The sequence below is a fragment of the Plectropomus leopardus genome, chromosome 4 (assembly GCF_008729295.1).
Source record: "Plectropomus leopardus isolate mb chromosome 4, YSFRI_Pleo_2.0, whole genome shotgun sequence".
In the NCBI taxonomy this organism is placed as follows: Eukaryota; Metazoa; Chordata; class Actinopteri; order Perciformes; family Serranidae; genus Plectropomus; species Plectropomus leopardus.
The window spans coordinates 21,830,476-21,856,445 of NC_056466.1; the positions used below are offsets into that span (position 1 = coordinate 21,830,476).

Sequence of the window (25,970 nt, forward strand, 5' to 3'; positions counted from 1 at the left end):
ATAGAGTATCATGAGCAGATGTTTATTTAACTACGATAGCCTGTTTACAACAATTTAAACCTTCAGGGTCCCTCAACTGGTTCATCCTCCAATGTCTTCTTCTCTCTTTCAATTTCGGGCCACTCATCTAAAGAGGGTTCAGATACCTGAGGAGAGGACAGACAGATGAACAGAGGAGTTAAACTGTCTGAAGGTAGCACTCATCCTACCAAGTGGGTTACCTGCAGACCCCAGAGGTGTACCTTTCATTATATCTCACAGGTGCATTATGGTATCCTTCCAGTTTTAATTACACTGTCATGTGTGTTTTAATTACTGCTTTTCAATGTGTTCGGGCCCTGGGGGACCCCGTAAAAGCAACCAATGCCTCCTTTTAGAAGATGTAACTATTTATTGAGATCATGTTTTATTTGTATCGTGTTTGTATCATGTTTTTATTTGTAACACTTTCAATCAGGAACAAGCTACAAATCACCAGATTCACTCTGCACATGCTCACTTTAATCCACATTTCTCTTGTCAGGAAGAAGCACTGGGTTAAATACACAGCTGAGTTTATATGCTATGCTTCAGTCATTGTTTTTGAGACTAAAAGATGCATTTCCTGTTTGCGGTACAGAAATAATAGTACACCATGTAACTGAGTTGTATTACATTTTGACTCACTGGCTTAAAAGAGCTCCAAGATACAGACAGAAATGTTATTAACATCAGCGGTCTCCCCTGTCACACACTATTGGGTTGGGGTGTGGACCCCAATCAGTCATCCTTGTATGTTAACCCTCTAACAGTTGGATCGACATCAGTTTTCTTATGCTGCATAAGATACTTTTCACAAGAATTTAAACCTCTGAAACTTAAGAAAAATGGTTTGATATCTTCCAAAAACATGGGAAAAATATTATGAGTAACAGTAATGGTAACAAAAATATCTGAAATTAGCTTTGATGGAGAATTATATATTCTCAAAAAATGAGAAAAAAATCCAGAATCCAGAAAGTTATATTTATGATTATCTTAATGATATATTCCTAATTATGCTACATACTTAAAAAAAAAACTTAATTATGCTACATACTTAAAAAAAAACATCACATTACATCAGTTTTTTTCCTCAGTAATTTTTTGTAAGTTTTTAAAAAATTTTTGCTAATTTGGGAGACACTTCTTGTTAAGTTGCTCATCAGTTTGCTCAAAGGGTTAAATATATTGGTGGGATAGCTGGGTGATTGGTTCGATTTTGATCTCACCTGATCAAATGCATCACTTCTGGCTGTCATCACCACATCAGCATCCTCTTTGTACTCTGACAAATCCTGAGGAGAGAGAGATGGGTGTCACCATTAAGTATTTATCCTAATGGAGATGATAAAATGTGTGATCATGAATGTAGTCAACAGACTTTGAAAGATAGAGATACAGAAATATTGACAAACCAGCTCTCCCTCATATGCAGTTATTTCTCCTTCCATCTCCAGACTCCTGAGAGGAAGAAAAAATGTCACATGTAACATTACAGGTAAGTGGAAAAAATATGTGGTTGTGATTTTGGAGTTAGCTGTTTCTTTAAATGTGTTAAAGGTGCAGTTGCAGAGCTGTTTCTGGAAATATTGAGCTTTCAACAACCCAAGGAGGAGTGTACACTACATAATTACACCCAAATATTAAAAATAATGATTTAAAAAAAAAACATTCAGGGATTTGACTCATCATATTTAAATTTCACCTCTTCTAGCAAAAACATATGATAACATTTTAATAAAGCAAGAAGAATTGAGTATGATTGAATTCCTGGGCAGTGTCTGAGCAGTGCTGAGCATCGTGTTTTCTGATGTTTATGGTATTTTGTGTTTATGAGATTGTGACTGTAAGCTGCAGTTCTAAGACAAGAGTCTGTAAGGAAACGAACACAGTGGCATCCATGGATGGATTACTAAATGGGCCCTCACCTGCAAAATTTCACTTAAACATGTACTGAAAACAAATACCGTTGCTACATTTTTCCAAATGATCACTGTCAATCTGTAAGTTGTCAAGCTGTATGAAGGCAAAAATGTACTTTGAGATGTTGTTAATGTGCCTCAAAAAGTTCACAGTTGATGTTGTGAGTCAATCATGAAGGTTCCTTAGTAAAAAAAAAACAAAAAAAAAACAACAACAACAACAAAAACTGACTGAGGATTAAGTAGTACCGAACTCCTTGCAAATGGAAGTAACAGCTTCATGTGAAATGTGGCCATTTTTTTTCAAGGTGTCAGAATGAGACAGAAAAATTACTCACTGAGACTTCTCTCCATACAACCTTTGCCCTGGAACATCAGTAAAAAATCATTAATTTACAGCAGCAATGAGGAGGTAGCCACACAAGATAAAAACAGAACTCTGAGGTTCTGTATAAATACAGATAATTGAGAAAAAAAAAATAAAAGGATAATATCCTCCTCAATTTAAAAAAATATGTCCACACAACCTTCATTTTATGAAATATCCCTTTATACACTAGAAAACAAAATCGACAAGCACTCGCTGTAATTAGCTGTCTTCCACAGTCTCTTCTCATCACACACAGGTAGTTAAGTCTACAGCCTACCTTTTTCAAAGCATAGACTGGAGATCTCATCACACAAAGTATAATGATGAAGGAGCTAACTCGAAGATATGTCTAATGCTCTGGAAAAGTTTTCCTTCCATTCCCCATCAACACCAACCCCACTCTCAAAATTGTCCCACCGTTTGCTGGTTCAACCAGGCCTGATCCAAAACCATTGTTTATGGCGGACTCTAAACTGCAAACACTAAGGTGGATCAGTTACATTGGGTGCAGCGAAAGCATTGGTCCATCTTTGAAGTGATGCAGTAACGCAGGGTTAAAATGTAAAGTAGTCATTAGACCAAAAAGTGCTCACAAAATTTAAACAGTCTGGTAACTCAGCATTGTTGTTCTGGCTCATACTGTCATTACACAACAATGGACGCGAGCAATTGGGGAGATGTGTTCATCGTTTCCTAAGCACTATGTTTTACAGTTTCACATGGATACACAGTAACTGGGGTTTCTGAAAATCTGCACCTTAAAAAAAGTTTTTTAATGAATTCTAGTGACCTAAAACGCAGTTTGTGAGTGGACAAAAGGCCAAAATGTAGAGGAAATTATTCATTTTCAAAAAAAATCTATACGTATAGACAGGGTCTGAAACTCACTGAACTTCACTCCAATTCCACAACAAATGGAGACCAGGAGAACCAGGGCTGCGAAACATCCAAAGACAACTGCCACCACCAACACGGGGAGACGATTCAGCACTGGAGGAGCAGGGAGATGAAGAAGAGATGAAGCCAGCTGTCCCCTTCTCACAAGGATCTTAAAGCAATCTTTTGAACAACTGTACCTTCTTTATCCATATACAGCGTCCTGCTGCTGATGGCGGTGGTGTTGTCGAAGTTGTCCGACACTTCACAGTGGTACGTTCCAGCGCTGCTCCTCCCTACAGACAGCAGGAGTATGGACTGCTCTGGAGGCTGGTTGACCACAGAGTAGAAGCTTCCTTGGTCGTGCAGGCGGGTTTTGTTGAGGAACCACTGGTACCGTGGAAGAGAACCCTTCGCCGCCTTGCAGTAGAATCTCAGTCCGATCACAGCGTAGTTTTCTCCAACATCATAGTCGTAATGCATCGTCACGGGCCCACCAACCGGGACTGTTGTAGACATTATGCATCAAAAAGAGACATCATGGATGAATGTTAAAAAAAGGAAGTGTGACAAACAACTCACATACCAACTTCTAGGGGAATCCTTCGACTGTGTTGGATCTGCTCTCCATTGTTCGCCTGACACTGGAACAATCCCAAGTTCTGACCCAGGACCAAAGGAACCTTAAATGTGGCTTTTCTCTCTTCAACTGTTGTACTGGCGACCAATTCTGTCCCGTTGTATAGTGAAAAGGTGACAGGCGGAGCCCCTTTGGTTGACTGACAGGTGACCACAGCAGAATAGTTGTGGGAGTCTTCCTTTAACACGGCGAAGGAGATGTCAGGGTCTGACACCAAGTCTGAAGGAGCAGGATGTCAGAAAATGTTATTTTGTTCAAATAAACCAGTCATACCTTTAAAATTCAAGAGTTTATTTACAACAACCAACCTTTGACTGTGATTACAACGTCAGAGCTGTTGGAGGAGTAGATGGTGTTGTTGAAGCTGTTGCTGGCGAAACACTTGTAGGATCCGCTGTCTTTAGAAGTAGCCCTAAAGGTGACACAAGTATTCATTTTATTTGGTTAAAAATGAACATACTCAGTGTGTTGGACTATGACATCTTTCTCAGACACTGTTGGACAGATGTTTGTTGAGGAAAATGACTCATAGAACAGGAACTTGCTTAATCAGGAGATTCAAAAAGGCATTTTAGAGCAACTGCTATGTTTTTACTCATAACAATTTCCAATACAAAACTCTGATTCGTCATACAAACCTCAGGTTTACAATTATCTCTGTTTTTCTCATGACATGCCATATAAAAGAATATTTTTTAATAGATTTCTGTTCTGTCTACTGAATAGTAGAGAGTAGAAGTAGAAGTAGAAATCATCAAGTTTTTAAAAAAAACAAAAACTTTAACTTATCAAAAAAAGGTCTCATTCCACGTCAGTAGGTGCATTTTTGGAGTTACTGGTAGCTATATTTAAAGCCAGGTGAATTAGATGTGTGCAGTCTTTATGTTAAGCTTAGCTAAACTAAGATAAGCTAATTGCCTCTCGCGCTGCATCAAAGTCACATCATTAACACCATCATTACAAGCATCCGAGGGTGGAGAAAAACACTCATGTCAGCCTCCAAGTTGTGATTCAGAGTCAGAGATATGGGAATTTCTGACACAGACAACTGTCTCCTACTTGGTAAATGAAACTATGCACAACATTAACTGATGCTCTAGCTTCATAAGTAACAAAGAGATCTCCGATTTCTATGAAATTTCTGTCTAATGCTTAGGGAAAAAAAGAAATAAGCATATTTACCAAAATGTTGAACTACTGCTTTAATCATTTCCACACAAAGTTATTCTGATTCTGCTGCAGCTATTACTGCACTACTACTAATTATGCAGCGTTCAATCGCAAGTTGGAAGTGAATCATTCTGTGTCTGTTTTTCCAACTTCTGATCCAAATGTATTCCAGTGCATTCTGCTCAGGAAAACATGATGCCTGCACAGCATAGTTAACAATTGCAAAATACAAGGTTCAACTGCTCACAACACTATAGCATCCACATAGTAATGCAGAGGCAGCTGTCCTGAGATAATCTCAATGGGATTCCACTGACCTGTGGATCAAGAGACGGTCTTCTTCAAAATGGTGGTGATGAGACTGAGAGACAAGCTGATCATTCAGCAGCCACTTGTAGGAGACATGATTTCCAGTATTAAGTTTACATCGTAGTTCGATTTTATTCCCCTCAAAGATTTCCTCTGGACCTGAAAGGATGTGAAGCCTAACTCCTTTCACAGGTTCTGTAGGAAAGACACAACAACAGACTGGTATCTGAGACTTATTTAACACCAACAATAATAAAGTTTATTGGAAAAATTATCTGTTTAAAGAAACCTTGTGATTTGTCAAAATGTAATTTTACTGTTGGTGTGGCTCTATGGATGGAAATGATGTTCAGGGAGTCAGTCAGCCTGTCTGGCTGTCCCCCGCTTTGGCCCAGTTGGAAGTATCCCATCAAAGACTGGATGGACTGCCATGAATTTTTTTTTATCTTCATGATCCCCAGAGGATAAATCCTACTAACTCTGGTGATACCTTAACCGTGACCGTTTCTCTAGTGTCATCATGTGTCATGGTTTGGGATTCATGTGATGGTTTTATGTCGTATTTCCTGTTTTATTTTGTAGTTTGCATCGTCATATTTCATGTTTGCTTTTCCACTGCCTCCAATTGTGTGTTTTTCCTCCTTTTTTGAAGGTCCTGATTAGTTTCACCTGTACCCAATTACCTATCTAGTACCTTCCTCCTCTCTTTGTCTGCTTTCCCACCCTTTTTGCTCCTCCCATTTGTTCCGTTTGTTAATCACACTTTGTATTTTAGTCCCTGTCTTCCCCTCACTCTTTTGTCTGTTGTGCTCTCTGGTCCTGTGTTTGTTTGTTGCTCCTAGTGTTCAATCTTCTTTCCTGGCTCTGGCTTGTAATTTGTTTTAGTTCATTCTTAGTATCCTTCCTTTCTTTTGGATTCCCATCTTTTGCTGCCTGCCGCTTCGTAAATTTTTTGGATGCTTGGACTCTGAACTCTCCAGCTGTTATTAAAGCATTTGTATTCAGCTCCACACCTTTCACCAAACCTGACGTTGACATTTTTGATTTTTAGTTGAATATCTGAACATTATTTGATGGATTGTTTTGAAATTTACAACATATATTCAAGTCCCTAGAGCATACTATACATTGATAATGCCCCGACTTTTCATATAGCCCCATCATCTGGTCAAAATTCCAGTGTACACTTTTTAAAAATATATATATATATTTTTTTTTCAAATTTTCACTATGTATATGTAATATTTTGGGAATGCTTTATTTAATTATTTCCTGTATTTAACCGGGTAAAAGCCACCTTGGGAAATAAAAAAAATTAGAGGAAAGAGTTCAGTTTACAGTAAAAGCAGTTTAACAACCACTTGTACCAAACCCATGCTAAGAAAAGGCCATCATGCACCTTACAAAAACATGCCATTTGAGATTTTTTTTACCTCCTCATTTAGCTTTTATAAGCATAAATGCCTTATCAGGTATGGATACGCTACATATGATTAACAATGTATCCCTGATAGAACAAAAATGAGAGAGACTCACCAACAACCTTCAGGTAGTGTGTGTAGCTGACAGTGGGCTCTATGGCAGAGTCGTTCTGTGCCTTGGCCACACACTCCAGGTTACCATCATCCTCAAGTCTGGTAACTATGGGAAAGACTGCAGCCTCCCTATTCAGGGAGGTGTATTCGGCCACAACTTTTTTTCGCTCACCCTCCCTAGAAAAGGTTGACAGTTAGAGGGATTTTCTATCATTACTTACTATATTTTAATACAGTGGTTTTATGTGAACAAATACATACTTATATAACTGGAACAGGATAGTTACATTCTCCGGGTAGCTTCTCAGCACACACTTAAATTCTGCAAAGTCTTTCACCAAAGCCTCAGATGGGCCGCTAAGTTCTGGGCGCTCCAGAATTAACTGACCTATGAAAAAATGAAATTAAATTAAATTGCATTAAAACTACACAAACAGAAAGAATCGGGAGCTGCAAAAATACACTATGGTAACTACTAAAACACAAACTAACACACACTCAAAAAACAACAGACTCACTGTTTGCTTTGCCACAGCACAACCCTGTAAAGAGAGGAGGAAAATAAAATAGTTTACAATAGTTTCAAATGAAGAGTTAAATACTAAATGCAGAGCATTTCATGTTGAGTAACATACCCAGTATGACCACAAAGAGGGAAGGAAACATTCTTGAAGATAAATCGTCAATAATTCAACACTACACTTCAAATATGATGCAGGAGTTTTAACGGTTTTAGAGGGAGGACTGGAGACCTGTGGGTTAAAAAAATATTCACACACTCACTTAAAAACATGTGCACATAGCTGATAGTGACACACCTCCCTGCAGTAGCCCTGCCCTTCATCATAACAGCATAAGATGAAGTCGTTCACTCAGTGGTGTTACACACAGGTGGGGGGGGGGGGAGTAGAGTTCTCCTAAATATTTGTGCATTTTTTCCACCCCAATAAAACATAAAAGTAGCAGAGGACTTCTGTTCAATAAACTGCTAGAATCCAACTGATGGATGAAACTGTGCCTCCAGTAAAAATGGTGTTGTTGGCAGTATGCAACCCCCAAAACGAATGGTTTCAATCTGCCATAAAACAGAAAGAAGAAGAAGCAACTGTGAGCTGTTGAATTAGGGAGAACCATGATATTTACACCAGAAACTGATGCAGAAAAGACACACATTGGCACATAATTATTCACAAGAATGCAGGAAATAAAGTGTTTGACCCTATTTAGGGGAGGACACCTCCCACCCTCCACTTCATATGTGTCCTCCCAAATGATTGACAAATTAATTACGCCCTTGATATTACATTATATATTGAAAATGTGAATCAAAACAATGAAGTTACAGTGGCAATTTGGCGATGTGAAGGTGTGGTCAAACGGCTTCTAGATGGCTGTGGATCATGAGGGACAAGCTGTGGTCCAATGCTCCTTGGACACAGGCTGGGAACTGATCACTCCTGGTCGGGTCGCCTGGGTGAGGGGGTCTGAAGTTGAAAGATCCGAAACCCCCAATGACCCCAGGTACTATCACTGATGATGTGTCCAAGTGCATCACTAGATGTATGTTAATACCATGAATCGATGATTGAAAAAACAACAAAAACAACAAAACATCACTTAAAATCTGGGTTTTTATTTGCAAACACATGATGATATTCAGTCCTAATGGCCATACCTACAGAAATACAAAATATAGCTGCAGTTGTAAAATTGAATAGTGAAAATGTTGCATGAAAAGGTGAAGTATTTGATGAGAAGTGCAGGTTCATCTTGTGTTATACTGTGATCTCGAAGGTCTAAAAGAGAAAGAGAAAAAAGCGAGAGAAAGCAGTCATGATGTCTTCTTGTTTATACCTGAATCACATTGTTTCTCATAATATTAAAAACAACCACTGCATGTAAGCATACAGAGATTGTTAATAAAGTTTAATTCTAAAACTTTCTTTTTGTCCATTCTTGTAGAATTGATTTTGTCTTATAGAGATAAAAAGGTTCTGGAGAGCAATGATAACGCTATATTTTACGTGTATGCAATTTCCTAATAATTTCTTAGAAGATGGGGGACACATTGTTATTTTGTACTGTTTTAGAAAAAACAGCTGCAAACATCTGTGACACTTATTTTTACTTCAGTTTCTTAAACTGAGTATTCTAAACCAGATTTATTTAATTTGTGAGGAATTTCCTTGATATATATATTCATATATTTTGAATTGAAAGCTTGTCTGTAATAGTTCCCAACATTTTTCTTAGAGGATTCAGAGTGAAAACTATTTAAAGTAGTACTAATAACTTGCAAAACAGTCCCAGTGTTCAATTTATTTCTACTGATTCCTTCCAGTTATTGCTATTGTACCTTAGAGAGTGGGGTGTTTTATGCTTTGTTTGTATGGGTCTTATCTTGGGGTCAGAGGTCTAGGGATGATTACGTCTCGGAGTCAGATGAGTAGAATATTTATACTAGGCTTAAATGACATGGACTGTGGCCCCTTGGGTTTTTTTTGTGATTGATCACAGTAGGTGAGGAATTGTTTACTGATGAATGTGTAGATGCTTGTACCTATATGAGAGACATGCATGAGTTGTAAGAGAGAGATTCGCATTGGTACTGAATCCTCTCCCAGGCAGACCATGGTACCTGGTGGATGCTGAACTTTGTTGTAATAAATTAATTCTTATGCAACCAAGTCAGTGTCAGTGGCGGTTCCTTCATCGTCTACACATCATTGCTACTTAAGAAACAACGACAAGAGTTTTGGCTTAAGAAGCAGAAATGTGACAGATATATTATTTGTCATCTAGAAAGCATACAATTCAATATGCTACATATGAAAAAACACTTTCCAATAATAATAATAACAATAATAATAAATGAATGTACACTTTGGCTTAAATGGAGCAGTATACTTTCAAGGAAATCCCTATTTTCTCTGTTAGTAGCACATTAGTACCACACTGCATTGTTCTTTCCATAAAAAACATCAGAGAAAATTGATGGATGGAAAATTGATTCTCTAATTAGTACCAAATTATACAGTATTTCCATGAACTGTACAGTTCAGTTCTATCAGTACTTTTCTAGGGTAAAGTGTTATTGGACAAAATGTCATATTTCACTGATACATAATCATTGCGTATACATAAGGTGCTGTGCAGAGTTTTGTGTTATGTTGTGCAGGCCTTAATACCTGATTCAGAACATCACAGTCTATAGATGAAGTATCGTCGTGCCTGCCCCCTGACCAGGACGTCAGTGCAGACGGAGGAAGTGCATCAGAACTGGGAGCGAAAGGCACAAATGTTGTTGAACAGGTTAATTTGAATATGGAACAATAATGTGTCGAAGGTCCGTAAAGATAAAACTTACTTTGTGGTTGCAATGTGGGCATTAGCTGTGAAAGAAATCAGAGTTAGAGACATAAGAACAGGTAATCTTAATTCAATTACACATTGCCAGTCAGTGGACTTCTCCCTTACACAAAAATGGACACACACACCTTGGTTGGGGTTAAACATCTTGTACACACAGCCTACACCCACCGCCAACGTCAGAAGAAGGAAGCAGCAGAACGCTATGGTGATGATCTCAGAGGTGTTCATAAGGATCTCTGTGGAAGAGTGGGGACAAGGCTGGTGAAGTATTACATAATGTAGAGGCAGCAGGGACGGCATTTAAATAAACAATATGTGCTTTTTACTTGGTGGTGTTTCAGAGGGAGATGTTGCTTGAGGCGTGGAGTTAAGGATCCTGTCTGATCAAGAGTAAAATGTGTGTTGGGGGTACATTAAAAAGCACAGAGACACAGTGAGGACATTTGTTGAGATGAGTTACACGAGAAGACTGATACCACTCTCAAATATGAAACATATATTGTTTGTTTAATCTGCATCAAAAACTGGAGTGTAAAATTGACAATTTGGCGTCTTACAGAGGGTTACGTGTCAAAGTATTTCTTGACCAGGAGCCTTAACAGGGGACTGACCATCGTTTCAACGGCCCAAAATCTTGAAGCTATATTAGACTATAAAAATTCCACTGGAAAGAAAGTCCATTTCAGTTTTCTCAAAGACAAACATTTATTGCTCTGAAGTCCTGTTTCTCCAAAAATACACACTCCTTGCAGTTAGACAATCCAATCACCAAAAAAAATGTTTGCATTGCACATTTCTGTAAAGCAGATACATTAAAACTAAAGGTGTCTCAACAACATTGTTGTGAGTGTGTGGTTAAATTTAGACACAAAAACTAGTTGGATTTGTTGTTAAGTTTGGCTTAAAACACTCACATTTGGTGGAACAAAAGCTGGCTGGGTGCAATGGTTCAATCCAGCATTTGTATTTGGGGCAAATGTGGGTTGTAAATGGGCTGAAATATGGGCCCTATATGGGATGGTCCACAGGTTCCACAAAGGCCCAGTGCCATGGGCCTATATGGGTGGGTTTACTGGCTGTTTCACAGTTCCCAGTTTTTATGCTAAGCTAAGCTAATTGGCTGCTGTCAGTGTCTGTCTGAACAGGAGAGTGATATCAATCTAATGATCTTAGACCTTACACCTAGTCTCGATCTTTTCACCTTTCACTTGGACCAACACGGCATCACTCTCCACCCAGGGCCCAGAGTCATCGTAGCTGTCCTTCGCCCTGCAGCGATAATACCCGGACTCTGCTGGGCCAAGCTTAGTCAAAACAAGGGTTCGTCTTTGGTTAGTAAGAGCATACTGAGACAGGATAGGCTGATTATGGGAGTCCACGTGTGCCTCAGAGGGAAGGACAGAGTCGTTCATAACCCAGGAGATGTAAGGGAAGGTCCCTCTGCTGACATGACAGTTCAGCCTGGTGGCGGCCAGTTTGGAGTCAGCGCTGTAGAGATATTCAACCTCCACTTTCACATCTCCTCCAACTGGGACTGGGCGAACACAGGGGAGGAGAATGAGAGAAAGATTACAAAAGAGTTGAAGGAAGGCATTTACACAGACACATATTTTCACATGTCTGTGTAGCTCATACCCACTTCCAGAGCCACAGGATCACTCATCACCTCCTGCACCTCAGTTTTCACCCGACATCGAGCCACGCCCATGTGCCGCCCCGGTACCATGGCAACTGGGAATGAGGCAGCGAGGGATTCGGTAGCTATGACAGATCCAACTTCTTTGTCATCCAGTAAAAGAGATATGTTGAACGGAAGACTCCCTTTTGTTGACCAGCAGGTCACGTTGCCATGGTGACTGGCTCCCTCTTTGACGATGGAGAAAGAGATTCTTGGTTTTGAGACATAAACTAGTGGAGGAATAAAGAGGGGAGAAGATGAGATGATACATGTTAGGCAGCAGTGAAACAAATCCCACAAACATTTCAGGCAGGAGTGTTTTTTTTGTTGACACATACAGTACCTTTGACAGTCACCTGGACCTCTGAGCTGCTGGAAAACCTCCTTATGTCCTGCACCGTGGACCAAGCCATGCAAGAATAGTACCCAGCATGCTCTGGAGTCACTTTCTCCATCACCAGCTTGTTCCCAGTGATGTGAAAAAGGGGAGATGTTAAAGATGTCACTTCCTTCTTGTTGAAAAAAAAGGTGTAGGAAAGGTGGGAGCCCTGGGTGACGCTGCAGCTCAGTACGATGTCTGATCCCTCAAATGTGACGGGAGGGAAGGGTTCAGAAGTCACTCGGGTGTTTGATGCTGGAACTAGAGGTTAGGGAGGACAGAAAAAGGTTAGGATTTTTTTTCTCCAGTAAAATAAGACTGATACTAAAAGTACTTTGTGCAATTTTAGGAACGTCCTTGATATTAATAAAACCAGTAGCCATTAAGTGAACTACAGTCAGTATCCTGTTGCTCATGCTCACACTCTGTAGGCACAAGGGAGCATTCTGGGTATTGGCCAGATCACTGAAATGACCACAGACTGTATGAAATAGTTGAAGTAGCCATCAAGATCTCACTCATTGGTTTGTGGACTCTTTTGTTCTGTTGGCAATTGCTACCTTGGATTTTTGGAGCCAGAAGTGACCATAATTGGACAAGAGGGTGGCGCTAATGGTCATGGAGACTGAGACAGATGACAATAAAAAAAATAAAATTGGAATGTGCTATTTTTAATGGCAGACAATCAGGGAGCTCTGGGTAAAACCAAACACCAATCATCTGCACTGGGATGACACGCAGGTGGTTAAATATCGTCAAAGTTTCCCTGTTTCCCTTCACTGGTTCCTTCAAAGCAGGGTAGGCCTTCAGTCAGTGTTAAAATCATTAAAAAGCAAAAGTGGCATGTGCATATATTCAGTGGGCTACAGCTTCAGTAGCTAGCTAACCCAACATTTTTCAGGGTTTGGTTTTAGTTTTGTAACAGGGAAGAAACTTATATCCTCTTCCAACCTCTCCAGGTAACGATTATTACTTACTGCAGTGACTGAAGGCCTATACTTAAGTCGCTACTGGCTGCTAATTCGTTCGAGCTGATTTGATGTGTGCTCAGTGAAAAACGATTTCCAGTCTCTGCTCGTGCTTGTATCATTTATGTTTATTTTCTCAGTAGGCGTCCAGCAATGTCCGAATAACTTCCAATAAGTTTTCTCGCCATCACATTTATAAAAACAAATGCAGTCAAACAAAAACATCTGAGCACAGTCCAAAACTGTTTCCCTTCATCAGCAAAACCCATGTTTACTACTATGATCTTAAATCTCTGCTGGCCTACATTAGCCAGTACAATAAACCCCCCAGCATCTAGACATCTAAACAAAAATTAAATATGGCTCCAACGCTTACACATGTGCCCCATGTAGGCACAAGGTTTACCTCAAAATCCACAAAACCAGCCTGAAAATGAAGGAAATCTAGAACAACTGCATGAGAGTTTAGGATCACAGCCATGTAGTTGTCGGACTCTTATTCCGGTTGGCTGATGTTACGCTATGATTAACCAGGCTGCGTGTGAGGGGTGGTTAGCATTGCACATTGTAGGTTCTTAAGAGGAGCTGAAGAAGGCACTTAGGTGTGAGCGTCTTTTACATTTTCATTGAAAAATGTCCTAAGAAAATTAGTCCATTGGTTGCATTACCCAACTGAAAAAATCGGGGGAGAAGTTAGCTTTTTAAGTTACAAAACCTTCACAATTTGGTAATATAAAGTAATTAATGCATTTAGTTTGCTTCACAAAAAAACTCAAAGCTCTAACAGGATGAATGCGTGTGGGTGTCTTCTACTCACTGACTACACTCAGCTTGATGCTGTTGCTGATTCCTGTGCTTTCTCCTGCCGTCGCCTTGCAGTGGTACGACCCCTCTGATGTTGCAGCAACCCTCATGAAGAATGAGGCACGTTGGTCCTCTTGGAGATCAGCAGCAGTGTCGAACACGACACCACCATCCTCCAGCTCCAACACCAGCTCGTAGGTGACTGGCAAAGAGGAGCCAGGTGCAAAACACCTGAACGCCACCCTCGAGCCGAGGTAGGCCCTGTCAGGACCAGTCAGCACTGGGCCAAGAGAGCTCGATCCACCTGAGGACAGACATGAAACACTGGGTAGAGCCCTGATTTTTACCCATATCAAGTTTTAAAGAGAGTATGAGCAGATAAAGCCACCAAATTCTTTTGTTTAATGTTATAAGATCAAAGAATAATATGTGAAAAATTCTGAACCAGCGAAGACAAACTTAAGATCTCTCAGCCAGCTGAGCTCCATATCTTATGTAAGCACCACTAAACTTACTCATCTTGACGAAGAAACTTGCCAGAGCTGAAAAAAAGCAACACATCACAGTAAGAATATTAATCCATTAAATTATTAATTCATGTAGCCATTTTAAACTAATTTTAATCAACTCACCCAAAACTGGCAGCAAATTAAGAGTCTTGAGATTCTTCATAACAGTGCTCCGTATTTATCTTTGACATTGTTTCTTTAGCTCAGTTCAGTCTTTGCATGTGTGTGTGTGTGTGTGTGTGTGTGTGTGTGCACACGTGTGGATCCATTTGTGTGTGTGAAAGCAAGGGGTGTTACACGTGTGTTGCAAGTAGATAACATATTAGGCTGCGTATTGGTGTCATTTTAAGTAACACAAAAAAATAATTAAAGAAATTCACAAACCATGAAGGTTTATTGAGCAGGATATTTAAAAAACACAGTTCACTGAATACAGTTAAAGTACCATTTTTATACACAACTTAATACTATAACCATCATATAAATGGTAATAAAATTACATTCATATGCATACATTTTTAATTTTACAGAGGGGTAAAAAAACCTAACACTGTTTCATCAGCACGCTTAACAAACTCACCAAGACCATAAAATAATAACCAGAATTTTTAAACCAATACAAACACTATTCCAACTTAAGAGTGCGTCATATGAAAGTTACAGTAAGACCTTAGAAATATGCCAAAACTGCATTTCTTATCTTTTTACATCATGTAACTGGAAGAGTGAGAATTCGTCATAACTTTTACTTTTTATATTAAGCCAGATCTCCTCAGCTGTGGCAGGCGTAACTAAGTCTTTTTTTTTTCAGTGAAAGTATGTGGACGTACTGGGCTGACGGCTTGAGGGCTGTTATCTGTTTGCATGCATGGAGGGGACATCTTTCCGTTGGTTGAGGGGGTTGTCCTCTATGATGGGTGCAGAGCGCACTCTGTGGGGATTTCTCTGACGTCTGAGTATGGTGGCGTGCTCTTTCACCAGGAAACGCTTATCTGAGCTGCTCTGTGAGGAAAACATAAACAAATCTATAGACACAACATGCACACAGGTACACTAGAAAGCAAAATAATTATCATAATAGACCCACTAGCTAATGATTCACTTGCAACAACCAAATCATCAGTTTCCTCATCTTCTTCTTAGACTAATTTGTAAGTATGTAAGTGTTTGATGACATGTGACCTACCATAACCAGCATATCTTTCAGTCTCTCGATGGCCTTCTGATTAGCTCGTCTCCGTGACACATATGAGGTTAAGATTATACTGAGAAAACAGAATCCAGACCAGCAGATTAGATGAAAGTACCATATGTCTATTTAAAATAGCATCTATCCACTGATGATTATCACTTTCACACAGCATGCGTGCAGCTGTTCACACGGTGCTTCTAGCTCTTTCACCGAAAGGAAACAGTGTTAAAGTAGATACATGTTTTGCTATAAGCAGCAAAAACTTAAAACAATGCAAATACAAAGCCGATGTTTGTATAACCCTGCTGTATACTTACATCTCGGCCAGTATGAGCGGCAGGGCGAAGGCCTCAGAGGCCAGGTAGCGTAGAGTGGTCTGTGCTGCACGTGGGAGACTGTCCACACACACTCCTATCACACTATGCACAGTTTCTCCATTTCCAAATGGACCACAGGACACGGACCTGAAGGGAAGACAAGAGGAACAAACTGAAGAGAGAGAAATGATCAACAGAGAAAAAGCAAAATCTAAATTTATATCAATAGTTAAACAAATATAGAAACAAACAGGGAGCGTAGACAGGTGCAAGTAAGGAAGTGCATCAAAATTACAGTTCAAAAAAACCTACATATTTTTGTTTGTCACAGCCTCTTGCTGGTAGAGGTTGAAACCCAGTGTGGTTGCAGCCATGAGGAGGCCCAGCAGCAACATGAAGTAGAACAAAACTGATGAGCTGGAGGCTCGAAACATCCTCGGTTCTGCCACACAGCAACGCAGGACCGTGAACTGAAGACAGTGAGAGAGAGAGAGACAAAGAGACATAGACATTGTCAGAAAATGTTCAAATACAGTTAATAGTCACTGTTGCTTCTTGGTCACATTTCCATCTGTCACGTCAAAACCATGTACCATAGACCAGGTCAAAGGGAAACAAGGGAAGGCAGAAATATAGAGAATTTAAAGAAAAATAACTTCAATGTACAAACTATTCCAGGACAGACACAGGGAAAGACTTAAGTTCACATCTTGTGATACATGGCCAGATGAATAAATAGTTAGCTCAAAGTACTGGAAAACTTGCTTAATATCTTTGTTACCAAGAATTAGATGAGAAGATTGATACCACGCTCATACAATGCTCGGTGTTTCTCCGTTTACATACTTCATGCTGAGCTAAGCTAACCAGCTGCTGGCTGTAGTTTCATACTTGTAATATGCAGTGCCAATCTTCTAATCTAACTCTTGGCAAGACAGCAAATCAGCATATTTTTCTGAATTTTCCAAAATCACTTCTTTAAAAAAAGTTGAATTTGGTCCCATAATTTGCACAAAAATCATTATGTCAGAGTCTAGGTTTATTCATTTATTTTTTAAAATTTTTATTGATCTCATCATGTACTGTTTAGTATTACTTACTTAGTATTTGTACTTTTTTATTCTTCCCAATGAGCCATTTTAATCTGATTATGTTATTATCTCAATGCCTTTTTCTAATTGGTTTTGTTTTATTGATTTAATTAGTGTTACTATTTAACCTATTTATAGATTATTCCATTATTCAAAATTATTGATCTTAGACTTTTTGTGACATTCATGACCGTACAGATCATGTTTAATAAATGGTCCATAGCTGCCATGTCCCAGACAACCTTTTTGATGTAGATTGTGGCCATCAGTGTGACGGTTCCTATCAGCGGCAGCAGAGGGCAGTAATAGACTCCCACCCAGGACACTGTCTGACCATACACCAGATCCAACACATTGAAGGGGATCAGGAAATGCTGTTTCCCCAACAACCGAGCAAGCAAGGATAAGGGGTAATTCTCCTGCAGCAGCCTGTCAGACAGAGGAAGATAGTTACTGAAAACTTGACTAAGTAAAGGAGCTTTAATCTTTTCCTATATTAGCTGAACTGTTGGGGAGTTTACTGAAGAGCGACATCAAACGTATTGATCTCTCCATTCAAACTACAATGCTGACTAAGGTGGAGAGAGACTGTTGATCTCAATCAAACCCACTTCCTGGGGTAGTTCAAGAGGAAGGTGTTGCAGAAAGTGGCAAGGAAGTTGAAGATACACAGCTTGTACATCTCTCGGCCGAACCTGTTCTCCCCGCAGTGAAACTGATTCTGTAATCAAGCAAATGAAAAGGAAACAACTGGCTTAATCTCAGATTAGAATTAGAAAGGAATTAGTAAAAGTTCTAACAAAATTAATCAAAAAATAGCGCATGAGAAAGAAAAGAACAGAAAAGAAAAGAAAAGAAAAAAGAAAAGAAAAAAGAAAAATAATGGTAAAGAAAAAAGAACAAGGAAATGTCTTGGAAAAAATGCAAAAAACAACTGTAATCAACTTTAAATACATAACTGTAATGAAATTATTAGTTTTTAAATAATTAATTAATAACATAATATAGATAAATATATAATATATATCAAATATTTCCTCTCTCTCACTCTTTTTCTTTTCTGTCTTTTTTTAAACTAATATTTAGTTCATTTTCTTGTCAGATTTCCCTTTCCTGCAATCTGAACACAAGAAACTGATGTCGATCAAGGCTTCAAAGGGTTAAGATCTACCTGACGTTACATATCAGTCTGTGTGACCCTGAAACATAAGTCTTACTCTGAACTCACTTGCTGATGTTCTGTTGTGAAGATAAAAAATAAGTAGATCCCCAGCGACGCCAGCTTCAAGAAGATGCTCCTGGTGTGTGTGTGTGTGTGTGTGTGTGTGTGTGTGTGTGTGTGTGTGTGTGTGTGTGTGTGTGTGTGTGTTTGTGTTTGTGCGTGCATGCATGCATGTGTGGTGAGTTTTCCTGTCTTTATCTCACCATGCTCCTTACCTAACAAGTGTGGCATTGACCTGCATGGTGAAAGAGTAGTCTTCAAAAGACGAGATCTTGCGAAAGATGTGGGGGAGGACCAGGTTGACAAAGGTGATGGTGATGGGAGGGAGGTACTGAAGCACCAGACTAACCAACCAGTAGTGCTTCCTCTAAGAGACATAGTCTGGGGGTCAGAAGTGATGTGAAACCAAATCTAAGACAAATCATGCAGCATTGAATTCTCACCTCATCCTGTGATGTTTCAGTGGCAAAGTAGATGAGGTAGAAGGCTCCACCCAGCAGAGACAGAACGAGCAAGTTGAGGACGAACCTGAGCAGGTAGAGACGCACCTGCTGTCCAAGTGTCCTCTGAGCCTTGCGCTGGGAGAAAGCCTGCTCCTCCAGGAAAAGCTGAGGACAGACAGAAATAAATACAGGAAAACCTACTGTGACCACCTCAATATCAGTCTGTGTATCACATTTAATTTTCCTTATTTAGCTAGGTATTTTAACACCTTGAAACTTTAGCAAACACTCGCTTGATTAATTTTTAAAAAACATAGGAAGAAGGCAATGACCAGCAAAATAAAAAAGACCTGACAACTGACCTGTAAAAAATAACAAAAGAAAATAAAAAAGAAAAAATGAGAGAAGAAAGAAAAAAAGAAAGTAAACAAACAAATGGTGTTGAAGAAACCAAAAAAAAAAGTAAAATAAATTTAAATATGTAATTATGGTAATTGAAAATGTTGTTTTTCCCCAGTGTTTTTCTTTTTTTCCCTAGACATTTTTTCCTAGCTTTTAATTTTATTTTTTGCAATTTGGGCACAAATTAGCTCAGTGTTTAAGGGTTTAATTTAAACAAAGATAAAAATCAAAAAGTGAAAAGTGCATCAGAGAAACATGAGCTAAAAGTAGTAAAACATACATTGGGAAAGGTTTCTTCACTTTTTTCCCTAAATGCAGGATTGAGGAGAAAAAGCTAAATATAAAAAGCAGTTTATACGTTTCTCTTTACAATGAGTTCTGTACATTTACATTTTACCTCAGAAAACATATGCACACTTTTTCCAGCTGATTTTTAAAATTGAAACCATGTGTCCTGGAGCTGGGACACTGAATTTCCTCATCTGCCTCAAGCAATACTGCTCCTTGCATGAAGAAGGTAGGCACTATTTTCACTGTCATTTACCACCCTGTATCTATATAAATCATATGGTATATGTCTGTGCATGATTGTGAGAGTATGTGTGACTGTTCTGGAGGCAGGGTGAGAAACTATTTGGTCAACCATCCACAGTAGTAGGTAGATACCACTGTTAAATTAAATAACAACTTTGCACGATGGCACAATGGTAGAGTGGTTAGCATTGTCACCTCTCAGAAAGTGGATTTCGGGTTTGAACCTGAGGGCCCTTCTGTGTAGAGTTTGCATGTTCTCCCCGTGCCAGCATGGGTTTTCTGGCTTCCACGGATTCCACAGTCTAAATGCATGCTGGTGAGTTTAATTAGTGACTTAAAATTGGTCGTAGGTGTGAATGTGAGTGTGAATGGTTGTCTGTCTCTGCATGTCAGCCTTGTGATAGTCTGGAGACCTGTCCAGGATGAGCCCCGCCTCTCACCCAATATCAGCTGGGATAGCTCCAGCCCCTTTAGGAGGATATGTTGTCGCTTAAAATGGATGGATGGATGGTAATAAAGATGCGGAATTGCAAATCTGTATGACATTACATTGTTCATGAAAGTCAAAGTTTCATTCCAAATACGAGAATCAACAGACAAGTGACCAATTAAAGGAAAAATCTGAATAGGTAAATGGAGAAACATTATCTATGAGGATGTCTCCTTACTAGCAAGGGACCATATGAGAGTTCCATGGACTGATTATCCTGACCAAAATAATTGTGATTCACAATATTATCCGATAATCTGTCAAATATGCTTAAAAGGGCGCCTAAACATACTGGAATCACTTCACCTTACATATAGTTAAGACACAAGTATATTTATTGCATCACAGACACACACAAAAAAAACCCCTAAAAAGCCAAGCTTTTCAACTCTTTGAAATAGCATGATATCTTTTAAAATGAGTTATGTCATTGCTTGATTAAGACAGTTTGTGTTATTACAGGCATATAAAGCCTGTTTTAGCTTTTATTGTTGGTTGCCTTACAATTATTCAGATAATGGAAATTTACCAAGATTAAATTATTGTGACTCAGTGTTTTGTGATCTGCAATAAATGTGTATACCATCCCATTCCTTTCTGCCTTTTCCATTTGCTGCCCACTTGAAATAACTTACAGAAGGACTTAAAACTGCCTGAGCTGATCACAATGGGTAATTTAGGTCACTTTTAAAAGGTTTGGAAAATAGCACTATTGGTCAATGTGACTGCTACTCAAATGACAACTGAAATTAAATGATTGCACTTTTTGCATTTTAATTGGAGATTGTGCTCTCTCTTTGTATTAAAGGAAACATATATTCCTACTCCTTAAAGGGTATAAGGGGTAACTGAATACTTTTGATGAAATTGACGTGTGCTTGGGTTGAGTCAGGACATTTCAACCCAACAGAACAGCGACAGTACGGACTGACCTGTTAGATATACAGTATTGGATACCACCAAAGTGGGCAATAGTTTCAACAGACCAGCTGTGTTCTCTTAAAATTTCCCAGCATTTTGTCAGTGACCATGACAAATATGAGCGTTATCATGCCTGCAGGTGTCCGTCCACTCACCTTGAGATCGTTTTTGATGAAGCTGTGTTTGAGAGTAGCAGCTGTAGGGTCCTGGATGGTGAAGTCCCAACCGCTAAAGATCTTATAGCTCACATTCGTACTGTAACGCTTCCCCAGCATCCAGGTGTGCTTGTAGCCAACCATCGTTCTGTCATAAAGTTTATAGATTTAATACAAATGATACACAAAATGACTATTGACACATTGTGTTCATTTGCATCCTAACTGACCGACGGACCACCATGATGAAACTGAGGAAGAGGATGATGAGGACTCCAGCAAAGTACAGCAGAGGTGTGTTCAAGCACTGCAGATTCAGAGAGCCACGAGTATAGAAACCAAAGAAGACCGGGGATCGATCCAGGTAGCCCTGCAGAAAGGAAGAGAGAAGTTAGATTACATGAGAAACATACAGAGAACATACACACGCACAAATAAACAAATCCTTACCGATCCCAGGAAGAAATCCAAAACAGAGTCATTGCCTCCAAACTTCAAAGGTTCTATAAGACCACACAGAACAACACAACAATGTTTATGAAATTTAGTTATTATTATTATTTTAATAATCATAATTAGGATGAAATTAAAACAAAAGGACAAATAATGCAAAATGTCAATATACATAAATTCAAACAAACAGACCAAAAACAACTAAATCTATAAAACCGATAAAAACACAAATAAGATAAAAAAAGAAATAAAATAAAAAATACAATACCACATGATAGCAAGTCTATAAATGTGGGTTTCAAGAAGTGATTTAAAAGAAGTCATTGATTCTGCCAGCCTTATCGCCTAAGGCAGGTCGCTCTAAAGCCGAGAGGCCCTGACGGCAAAAGCGTGGTCGCATTTAGTTTTTGGCTTCGACTTTGGAACAGCCATAGGGGTCCCACCTGAAGATCTAAGGCTGGTTCATATGGGGGTCAACATTTCTGTTAATAATGTAGCTTGGGGCTGGACCCAGACCAGCTTTAAAAGTGATCCATTAAATCTGATCAGTAGTTGTGGTTAATTCACTGTAATCTGTCAGTACGGCTGACTCACCGCTGCTGTTGCCCCTGCCATAAAATGCTGTCGGCCCCAGAATAAAACCCAAGATGAGAGCACAGTGAAGGAGGTTCATGTAAACCAGATATCTGAGGAACACAAAGTACGCCTTCACGCCAACTCCAAACCTGCCTGGAACAGATCAGTGAGGGTCAGCATGTCATGTCAAATCATCTAGTCATGATAAATACAATATACTAGCAAACCAACGAGTCTTTATAATGTTCATCATGAGTCTCTTACCTCCGATGGCACGGAGCGTGTGCTTCCATGGCAACAGGCCTGATAGGACCCCTCCCATCTGCGCCCAAACCCTTTTCCTGTTGATGCTCTGGTTCCGCCTCCATGACTCCCAAAAACCAATATTGCTGATTTGCATCTTTCTCCTGTCCCTAAATAGCAACATAAATATGATATTGTCTTTTGCTCTGGAAATGTTAAACCTGACCCTAAGCAGGAAAATGTTGTTTTATTAACATTTGTTGCATTTATCATAATATGTTATTAACCACGTTTTTATAGACTTTTAATAATATTCTATTAAATTGTGCTTGTGAATTGTATTTTGTCTCCTTTTGTGTCTCTGTCTGCAATTTTGTGTTTTACACTGCTGACTGTCTTGGCCAGGTCTCCCTTAAAAAAGAGATTCTTAATCTCAATGGGACCAGCCTTCTTAAATAAAGGTTAAATAAAAAATAAATAATAAATAAATTGTATGTAAAGCACTTTGTAATTTGTTTTGAAAAGTGCTTTAGAAATAAAGGTATTTCTATAAGTATGATTGAAGGGTATGGATTGAAAGGTCGATTTCTCCTTTTACACAGTGCTTGAGACAAATTCTTCGGGTTTTCTCAGGCAGTGTTTCCCAGTCTGACAGTGGGGATTCCCACCCAAAGGGATAACAGGATTACTTTGAGGGTTTCTGAGGTGATTAACAGAGAAAAAAATGTTGTTTTTTAAGCCTTTCTCTAATCTTTGCTTTTGAATGTCAATTACTGAATATTCACATTTGCAGCCTCTGAAAAATATTGAAATACCACCATCTGAGAGGGGAACATCACTCTTTGGTTGAACTGACCACCATTCTTCACCATATTCAAGTAAACATGGTGCTACAAGTAGTTTCATTTTCTGGTTCTACAGCCCCAAAAAAGATTGAGGAAAAATTAGGATAGAAGTTTTAAAAAATAAAAGTTTAAACTAATGTTTAACTACAGGATGCTACATGTTGTGCTAAAGAAAGGTGACAGCATGGACCTTTTCCACAAGAATGTCAAAATAAAATGTTGACTGAGGAGAAGCAGACTTTAGGAGTGTGTGATCTCACCTGGCGCCCCTCTTCCCCTGAATACACATGACCAGGTTCTTGAGCGGCTGTATAGATGCCTTGTCTTTGGATCCTCTGGACAGGTGGCCATGGCTGATCCTCTCCCCAGCTTCAGGGCCACCCTGGTGGGCCTCGCAGGCCTCCCATGAGCCCTGTCTGTCCTGCTCGGGCCGGCTGGCCTGGATGCTGGGCAGCTGATCAAATATCTCTGTCTGATAGTACTCACAGGAGTCCGACGACACGGTGGAATCAGTGCTCTCACCTGTGGTGAGAGTTAAACATGAATGTTTATTACACTGCATTTTTACAAACAAGTTTTGACTTGACCTAGTTTTTTGCTACAGTTTGTATGTGGGGTGACAATTATTATGAGTGGTAATCTGCAGAATATTTTTTGTTAAATCAATATGCTTTGTCTTTGAAAAGTGAAAAAGTAGTAAAAAAAAAAAAGGCTCAAGGTTACATCCTCAAATATCTTGTTTTGTCTGACACACAGTGCAAAACCCAAAGATCTTTCAGTTACAACAAAACAGAGATATTTTCACATTTGAAGAGTTCAAACAGCAAGTGTTTGGCTTTTATCGAAATAGATACCATATGCATATCTATGTGCAGTGTTGGGGAGCAGTTAACTACACATAGTTCAAATACCAGTTTAACTAAAATTTGCAGTAGTTGGGTGGCAGTTTAACTACAGTAAAATCTCAGCAGTTTTTTTTCAGTACTTAACTATTTTGTATTATGTAGTTTTTATAGTTAATTATAAAATATATATTCATAGTATTCTCAGGTTGTTTTTTTGCCTTATAATATGGCACAATGCTACCACTTAATGGCCACTGTTGCCTTTAACAATCACCTGCTATTTATTTTGAGTCACCTCTGGTTCAACTCCGAATGAATACTATAAATTTTCCCAGAAGTTCATTATTTTTCTGATTCCACCCAAAATTATTGCTCCCTATTGTTTCCGTTAATTACATCTTCCAGCTGTCTCGGCGAGGAGAGGCCTGTCCTTGTCTCTAAATCAAACACAATTTACTCAGCGTCAGTTCTGAGTCCAGACTCAGACTGCAATCACTTCTTGTGATGTAGTTTGGATGTAGCAGAACTACTTTTTAAAAACAGTTTTACTTTGAAAAGCTAAACAGTTTTCATTTCACTATTCACTGGCTTATTTGCCTTCCTTTTTTTGTTTTTACCTTCCCTTTGTATGCAATGTCAGTGTTTTGTAAGCCAGTGCTCACTGGGTACATCTGAATAAAATAATTTGAATTCATAGATCATGCAAGTGTGTAACACCTTAACCTGTCGAAAAGATGTCTGAGCTAAAATAAATTGCTAAAATGTACATTGAAAAAAGAGAGTTGTCAACGAACTTAAAATAATGACTTTGATCTGTGGCAAAAAAAACACATAAATTAATTACGTTTTCTCAACTAGATTTCCAAGCAGTTGTGTAAATTGAACTTGATAACTTGATTTGAAAAAGCTTCATTCATTTGTGTTACTGATTGAAGTAATTTAAGTTTGTTAACAATTCTCTTTATTCAGTGTAAGCCTTCATTAAATAAGTGTATGAATCAGACCTGAGCAATGCAAAGCTGTTGACATTTAGCACTGTTGCTTTTGCATTAAAGTCATATGTTTCATGTACAGACACAGTGTCAAGACAAGTAAGATCCTCTCTCTCTTAATCACATATAGATGGCGAATGTATATTTGTATAGTTTTCTGTTACCTGACAGGAGTCTCATGATGTGGACATTATTGTGCTCCTCCATTTTGTCTCCCTGCACTTCCTCCTTAATAACAAATGTTGAAACACCAATCTTTGCACTTCATATGAAAAACACGTCGACAAACATCTCCACCAAAGCTGCAACTTGAAGTTCTGAAGAAAAAAAGAAGTCACTTCTGCATTCTGCATCAAATATTCTGCTTTGTATCCCCGCATCGACGTCCCATTGAAGTGAAGACCCCTGAGCGGCTGATGTGGACTTAGTGTTGTTTCTAAAGTCCTGTTGGTACGGCTCACTTTCTGGCAGTTGGAGCAGATATCAAATCTCTCCACACATACATTGACAGAATTTGACAACTCACAGGAAATCACATGACAGGAAACAAAAAGAGCGTTGCAGTGGTGGCTTAAAATATCATTTCACAACATGACAAAAAATGCCCACACCTAGACACTCGACTGAAACAAGAGAGAAAATGTTGAAGTGGATTTATTTGCTATAGTTTAAATGATTTAAAATCCAGTTTAAACT

General features: G+C 39.0%; 2 protein-coding genes across 2 annotated transcripts; both read right to left on the reverse strand.

The window, feature by feature from the left end:
• Window positions 1–6: 6 nt before the first annotated feature.
• Window positions 7–14,760, reverse strand: LOC121941657. Its single transcript, XM_042484485.1, has 23 exons — window positions 14,677–14,760; window positions 14,560–14,586; window positions 14,058–14,348; window positions 12,237–12,533; window positions 11,851–12,123; window positions 11,417–11,749; window positions 10,542–10,595; window positions 10,341–10,451; window positions 10,211–10,235; window positions 10,032–10,122; window positions 7,479–7,530; window positions 7,362–7,385; window positions 7,105–7,231; window positions 6,845–7,020; window positions 5,317–5,503; window positions 4,138–4,241; window positions 3,776–4,048; window positions 3,390–3,695; window positions 3,202–3,303; window positions 2,282–2,309; window positions 1,437–1,479; window positions 1,251–1,316; window positions 7–146 (listed from the first exon to the last, which is right to left on the reverse strand). The coding sequence occupies exons 1-23, from the start codon at window positions 14,714–14,716 to the stop codon at window positions 63–65; spliced, it is 3,114 nt and encodes a 1,037-aa protein (XP_042340419.1). The 5' UTR covers window positions 14,717–14,760; the 3' UTR covers window positions 7–62.
• A 168-nt stretch (window positions 14,761–14,928) lies between these two features.
• Window positions 14,929–25,750, reverse strand: tmc8 (transmembrane channel-like 8). The gene is made up of 16 exons (XM_042485734.1): window positions 25,439–25,750; window positions 23,698–23,959; window positions 22,614–22,762; window positions 22,368–22,502; window positions 21,771–21,823; window positions 21,551–21,690; window positions 21,321–21,468; window positions 18,819–18,983; window positions 18,591–18,742; window positions 18,382–18,451; window positions 17,765–17,874; window positions 17,396–17,582; window positions 16,375–16,532; window positions 16,063–16,209; window positions 15,740–15,818; window positions 14,929–15,555 (listed from the first exon to the last, which is right to left on the reverse strand). Exons 1-16 carry the CDS (start codon window positions 25,479–25,481, stop codon window positions 15,406–15,408), a joined length of 2,148 nt encoding a protein of 715 aa, XP_042341668.1. The 5' UTR covers window positions 25,482–25,750; the 3' UTR covers window positions 14,929–15,405.
• Between the last annotated feature and the right edge of the window lie 220 nt (window positions 25,751–25,970).

What these genes read in the sequence shown, in the direction of transcription:
- LOC121941657 (XM_042484485.1), bottom strand. Translation starts at nt 14,716, where the DNA reads ATGAAGAATCTCAAGACTCTTAATTTGCTGCCAGTTTTGG. An exon ending in CATCAAGCTGAGTGTAGTCA is followed by an intron (nt 12,534 to 14,057) that starts GTGAGTAGAAGA and finishes CCTAACCTCTAG; the next exon opens with TTCCAGCATCAAACACCCGA. An exon ending in TTGTATGGAGAGAAGTCTCA is followed by an intron (nt 1,480 to 2,281) that starts GTGAGTAATTTT and finishes TCCTCTCAGGAG; the next exon opens with TCTGGAGATGGAAGGAGAAA.
- tmc8 (XM_042485734.1), bottom strand. Translation starts at nt 25,481, where the DNA reads ATGGAGGAGCACAATAATGTCCACATCATGAGACTCCTGTCAG. An exon ending in TGGATTTCTTCCTGGGATCG is followed by an intron (nt 21,691 to 21,770) that starts GTAAGGATTTGT and finishes TCCTTTCTGCAG; the next exon opens with GGCTACCTGGATCGATCCCC. An exon ending in TCACAACAGAACATCAGCAA is followed by an intron (nt 17,875 to 18,381) that starts GTGAGTTCAGAG and finishes GCTTGATTACAG; the next exon opens with AATCAGTTTCACTGCGGGGA.